Source organism: Chanos chanos, chromosome 16 (assembly GCF_902362185.1).
Source record: "Chanos chanos chromosome 16, fChaCha1.1, whole genome shotgun sequence".
Classification (NCBI taxonomy): domain Eukaryota; kingdom Metazoa; phylum Chordata; class Actinopteri; order Gonorynchiformes; family Chanidae; genus Chanos; species Chanos chanos.
The window spans coordinates 6853684-6860316 of record NC_044510.1 but is presented as its reverse complement, the minus strand read 5'-3'; the positions used below and the strand labels follow the sequence as shown (position 1 = coordinate 6860316).

The 6633-nt window shown below is 43.5% G+C and overlaps 1 protein-coding gene across 1 annotated transcript in view; it reads left to right on the top strand.

The window, feature by feature from the left end:
• map3k3 (mitogen-activated protein kinase kinase kinase 3) overlaps positions 1-5928 on the top strand; it is a 12076-nt gene extending 6148 nt beyond the window's left edge. Inside the window, exons 12-16 of the mRNA XM_030793684.1 lie at positions 1290-1438; positions 2100-2231; positions 2674-2803; positions 3850-4027; positions 5716-5928. Coding sequence (XP_030649544.1) covers positions 1290-1438; positions 2100-2231; positions 2674-2803; positions 3850-4027; positions 5716-5854 — 728 coding nt within the window. The 3' untranslated portion in view covers positions 5855-5928. The remainder of the gene's footprint in view (positions 1-1289; positions 1439-2099; positions 2232-2673; positions 2804-3849; positions 4028-5715) is intronic.
• The last annotated feature ends 705 nt before the right edge of the window (positions 5929-6633 follow it).

Here is a 6633-nt window from a genome sequence, read left to right as displayed (position 1 = left end):
AACAGACACTTACAATTTTACTCACACTCACACACAACAAACAGACACTTACAATTTTACTCACACTCACACACAACAAACACACACCAGGAAACGTACTCAGTCTGTCTCAAACACAAAAAATCCTTAAAAAAAAAAAATCCAGAAGCACGCTCACCCTCACACAAACACACACTTTCAGGAAGACTCTTACGCTCACTTTAATCAAACACACACTCAGAGACACATTCACTCTGTTTCACACACACAAAACAACCAGAAACTTGGAGAACACACTCTCACAGACAACAGACGAACACTCAGGAACAGACATTCCCAAACATATTTGTCCTCTTTCACACACAATAGGGTCACGCTCACACACACACATACATTTTCTACCAGGTCTAAACTAAAGACAGGTCTAGACACAAACAGCCAATGAAATATGGATCATAAATGTATTCATTCAGTGTTTGTGTGTGTGTGATTGACATTTGTGTGGTGGTCTATAGAAACCCATTGGAGTTTGTTGGCATTTTATTCTTTAAAAAACGAAGCAAAAAAAAAAAAACTAAAAAAAGATCATTTTAAAAATGGATTAAAAATGATTTTTTTGCAGTAATTTGATAGTTTTAACCACGTGACCTCTGAGAAGATGTGTTAAATAGTCATGGTTAAGAACAGCGGTGGCGGTTAAGAATGGTTTATAGTACCCTTTGTTAAGAAACTGATGAAAGTGCCCCGGCTACGAACAGACAGAACCGAAAAAAAACCCCTGTTTGACAAAGTATTTTCATTGTGACATATTTGGGTCTGTATAATTGTGTTAAGCTTTTGAATGTGAGGTGAGCGTGTGTTTGATGTTTGTGTTAGCGTGTATGGTCTGTGTGATTTCTCTGTGTACCTACAGTATATGTGTGTAAAATAAGCTTTTTACATATGTGTGTGTGTCTGCCTGTGCGCACTTGTGTGTGTGCATGTGTGTATGTGTATATGTGTATGTGTGGAATGTGTTTGTGTGTGTTGTGTGTGTGTGTGTGTGTATGTGTGCATGTGTGTGTGTTGTGCTGTGTTAATGTTTGTGTGTGTATGTGTGTGTATGTGTGTGTTGTGCGGTGTGTGTGTGTTGTGCTGTGTTAATGTTTGTGTGTGTGTGTGTGTGTGTGTGTGTGTTGTGCTGTGTTAATGTTTGTGTGTGTGTTGTGCGGTGTGTGTGTTGTGCGGTGTGTGTGTGTGTGTGTGTATGTGTGTGTTGTGCGGTGTGTGTGTGTGTGTTGTGTGGTGTGTGTGTGTGTGTGTGTGCGTAGCTCCCACAGCTCCAGTGACCTGGCGGAGAGGGAAGCTACTGGGCCAGGGTGCATTTGGGAGAGTGTATCTCTGTTACGATGTGGACACGGGACGGGAACTGGCGGCTAAACAGGTCCAGTTTGACCCTGACAGCCCAGAGACCAGCAAGGTGTGAATCATGCATGCTTACACACACACGCACACACACACACACACACACATGCACACGCGCACACGCACACACACACGCACACACACACGCACACGTGCACACACACACGCACACAAACAGATGTTACGGAATATTCCAGTTTGTCGGCTCCTCTGACAACAGACAACAGCAATTCACAATGACCTTATTGCAGAGCGTGAGAAATCTCTCTCTCTCTCTCTCTCTCTGTCTCTCTCTCTCTCGCTCTGTCTCTGTCTCTCTCTCACCCTCTCTCTCTCTCTCTGTCTCTGTCTCTCCATCTATCTTTGTCACTTTTACCCCACTCTCCTAAAATCCTTTCCTGTTTGCCATTGGGAAAACATGCAGCGTCTCTTCCTGTATCTGTGTGTGTGTGTGTGCTTTTGTTTGTTTATACTGGTGAGAGAGGAGTTAGGGAGTTGAAGGGGGGGGGGGTTACTCTATTACTGGATCAGCCCCATCCCCCCAGACGCTCTGGAATTTGATGTTTTGTTTTGTTTTGTTTTGTTTTTAAAGACTTTACATTTATATTTTAGTGTCGGCCCTGCTTACTTTGTCATCAAACTCCCTCCCTCTCTCTCTCTCTCTCTCTCTGTGAACATGTGTGTGTGTGTGTGTGTGTGTGTGTTTGTGTGTGCAGGAGGTGAGTGCCCTGGAGTGTGAAATTCAGCTGCTGAAGAACCTCCACCATGAGCGTATTGTTCAGTACTATGGTTGCCTTAGAGATCACAATGAGAAGACCCTGACTATTTTCATGGAGTACATGCCAGGGGTGGGTCCTTGTGATTGACAGCTTTTGGATGGGAGGCGTTAATTTGATAAATTAGGTCAGAGTAGCTGTAGATTGGACTCATTTCACAATGCACACACCGTGTTCTTCAGATGTTATTTTGAAGGTTGCCTCTCAGGTAGCACAAGTTATGCTTACACCACAAAGATGTGGACTTAATAAGGTGCGGCACCTTGAAACGCTTTTCAGAACAGAAAAAAGTTTTCAAAAATATGATAATGATTGTAATTACTGTCTCTTTGTAAGAACTGTATTTAGAATAGACATGATGGATTTATTACCGACTAGCTGTGATTATCTAAACTGAAATGTTAGCCGTGTGTATGTAACCACTGTGGAGACATTACTCAGTAATGTCTGGAATGAAAGTTCCTCTAATTTTGTTTCATTTTTGTGGTTACTGACATGACCTTTTGCCCTTCAGGGGTCAGTCAAAGATCAGCTGAAGGCTTATGGTGCCCTGACAGAGAATGTGACCCGGAAGTACACCCGACAGATCCTAGAGGGCATGTCATATCTACACAGCAATATGATTGTCCACAGAGACATTAAAGGTACAGCCAAACCTCAAAAATGAAACACACACGCACACACATACAGACCCTCACTGTCCCACACATACACACACACACACGCACACACACACACAGGGATATACTTGCACATTTTGCCCATTATGGAGAAGACATAGTATTTCAGTGCAAATTTGGGCAAGAGACCAAATTGCTGTTTACTGTCAGCTTTAAAAAATCTAATTTCCAAAATGCTAGACAGTTGGTCACATTTGATCAAACTCTGGTGTTATAATGAATTGACCGTGTCTGAACGTTTAGTCGAGTATATAACCGAAAATAACACGCAGCACTTTGAAGCGTGTCCAGAGTTTTCCTTTTGTTTGCCGCAGCGTAGGGATCCGTCAGCGAAAAAATCAGATAACGCTATCGCGTTTTATGAAAGTATCACAAATTACAGCTAAACTTTTTCGGTTCAAATACGTTCGTAACCATTTAAGGCACTGTCTGAAACATGGGGAGGTTTTGTCATGGATACTCAGCTGTGCTACTCTTGGGTACTGTGGGAAGGAATCCAGGAGGACAACACAGTTTCCATGTTTCCTTGGCCAGGGCCTTTCTCTGGGTCTTCTATGGGTCGCTGAAAGATAGGGCACAGTTTTAAAGTGGAGTGGGTTCACTCCTGATGGAGGAGACACTAAACTCGTCTCCTTCATCTCCGCCCACGGGGTAACCTCTGTACGCGAGGTGTGTATGTGAGATTATGGCTAATTCCAAATTGGGAGGGAAAGTGGAAAACAGTCATAAAATGTATTTTTATACTTGGGGGTGGCGGGGGGAGCCAGTTTACAGTAAATAGGGATTAGCCGCACATCCTAGACAGCGAATATTATTTCACATTTTTCTTAGTCACACGTAATTCCGCGGTTAATCCCCACGAATCCACATCCAGTTCCGTTTTTGACTGTCAATACTCGTACTTACGTTGAACAGACTTCTAGATAAACAACTCGTTTACCCTCCTTGAGCTTTATTTTTTTTTTTTTAAATTTCTTTCCCCCTGGTCTCTCTCCTGCTTTGGCGTCTAGGCGCCAACATCCTGCGGGATTCGGCTGGGAACGTGAAGTTGGGAGATTTCGGCGCCAGTAAACGACTCCAGACCATCTGCATGTCCAGTACCGGGATCCGTTCCGTCACTGGAACACCTTACTGGATGAGCCCAGAGGTCATTAGCGGCGAAGGCTACGGACGCAAAGCTGACGTCTGGTGAGTGGGAACTCGAAAAGAAAAAAAAAAAAAAAAGGATTTTCTTTTTTGTTTTTTGTTTGAGATTATTATGTCCTGGTGAAGGATAATGCAGCATTGAAGGATGTCGGTGATTAGGTTGCTCCTCGAAATCATCTGGAAAATCCTGGGGAGATTATATGTCTCCAGATGAGATCTGGTTCTGTCTGGGCTGGCATGGAAAAGCCACAGGATTCTCTAATGGCCCTAAATGAACTCGAGAGATCGGAAGGAACAGTGACGTGAATCCACAGTGCAGTCAATCCACTGTCGTAGTCCTAAAAATCTTTACCTCGCAAGTTCTTTAATGCAAAAATCTCAAAAAGGCTTAAACTTTCTTCAGTTAATCAGTCTATGTTTCAAACAATACAACAGCCTGATGAGGTGAGAATCATAAGTTAACCAGGTGAGAATCAATGTGAAAGACAGACGGACAGATGTTTTCAGTAGCAAGGCAGTTTGACAGCGTGTCACGTTTTTTAATATGTTTATGTATCCCGCCTGTGTAAGTGTGTGTGAACCAGCATGGAAAGCAGAGAACAGGAATTCTTGGAAAGGAGACAAAGGATACATTCTTATGCGGACGGAAAAAAAAAACTGCGGGCTAAAGAAAGTGCTTAAAAGAGAAGCGAGAGAACAGTTGGTATTTTTAACGAGACAAAAACTTAAGTAAACTTTGCAAACTGAGAACACACTGTGACCCGGAAGAACTGTCCAAAGGTTACAGGAGTATGACAGGTGTGTAGGACCGTAGGCCCGACTTAGGATATTTTCTTAAAATTACCAAAAAGAAGAAGAAGAAGAAGAGAAGAGCTCAAAAGAGTTGCTCAGATTTTCATTAAAAACAGCAAAAAACTCTTCCTTTCATGTTTGCAGCATGTGGATCTTTTCAAGACTATACTCTACTGGCAGGACCTAAACCGAAAGAATGTATTGGCTTACACACTGAAGTCTTCTCTTAGTAGGAGGGGCTTACCTGTCACCCAGGGATTCCCCTACACAATGTGATTGGACGCTCTCCCATCTGATGAGGGCTATAATTGGCTGAGAGCCAGCCAGCTAGCTTGTAACAGTGGACCGGAATGTTCCGAGTTTCCAGCAGTCCCCGGTGGGGGTGGGGGTTGTCGGGGAATGGGAGAATGAGCTTAGCCAGGGGACTGTCCCCTATTCTGTCTTTTTACGCACAGGCGCGCGCTACACACACACACACACACACATATATACCTACCCATCGGGGCCAGCAATAAACACTTTTAATAGTCAGCGGTACTACTGCGAAATTTTTTCCACCAAAACATTCCTGTCAAGCCCTACACTGATAAAGCCTATAATATTATAGTCAGTGTGTAGCTCATCTGTGTGTGTGTGTGTGTGTGTGTGTGTGTTTGTATTGATAAGGTGCTCTGTGTTATTTCTGTAAAACAATTCTGTCGAGAAGTTGTCAGATGTTGCAATCATTATTTTTTAGCTGGCTGCGTGTGCTTATGTCCCTATCTTTTTGTTTTGTGTGTGTGCGTGTGTGTGTGTTTGTGTGTGTGTGTGTGTGTTTGTGTGTGTGTGTGTGTGTGTGAATGTGCGCATGTGTCCGTGTGCATGCACGTGTGTGTGTGTGAATGTGCGCATGTGTCCGTGTGCACGCACACGTGTGTGTGTGTGTAATCCTTCATCAGGAGTCTGGGCTGTACCGTGGTGGAGATGCTGACTGAAAAACCACCCTGGGCTGAATATGAGGCCATGGCAGCCATCTTTAAAATCGCCACTCAGCCGACCAATCCCCTCTCCCTCACACATCTCGGAACACACACGTGACTTCCTCCGCCGTATATTCGTGGAGGCTAAGCATCGGCCCAGCGCCGAGGAACTGCTGCGACACCCCTTCTCCCAAATCCTGTGCTGAAAAGGTCACACAGACTCTTCACCGGTTCCCCTCAACTTTTAGGGTCCACGCCGGTTTCCTTGGAGACAGGCTCCTGCGTACTTAAATTGAGGGTTTTATTTTTCAGGCTAAAAACTCTCCTAGGCATTATTGCAAACCAGACCTCAGATTTTACATCTGGACACCAAAACATTAGCCATGAACCACATGCTGTTTAAAACATTTCAATCCAAGTGTGAAACACGCAGTGCTGTCTCTTTAACAGCAGAGGGCACTATAGATATGCTATGAGGTTTTAGGGTTTTTTCATATCTGAAACAAGTGTGCTACAGCAGACAATCAGTGTGTTGCTCATTGGTGCTCAACAGTAACACGCAGACATACACTCATATGTGTATTTTCCATGTATAGAGTGACACTGGGTTAACTGAACCTCTTTGAGGACTCTATGCACAAGTCTTCCCCCTCTTGAAGACTACATATGTTGACCTTTGAACTCTTTTGTCAAAGGTTAATGCTGTCCTAATGGAAGAGCGCCATGCTGATATCAAAGAAGTCAAGAAACATGTCTGTGTTTTTTTTTTGTTTTCTTTTCTTTTCTGTTCTTTTCTTTTCTGCTTTACCAATCCGTCCTAGAGTTATAGAGTTTTAAGTTATGTCTATGCGTTTTGCTTTGCCTTGCATGGAGAAATACCATTAACTCCAGCTGACG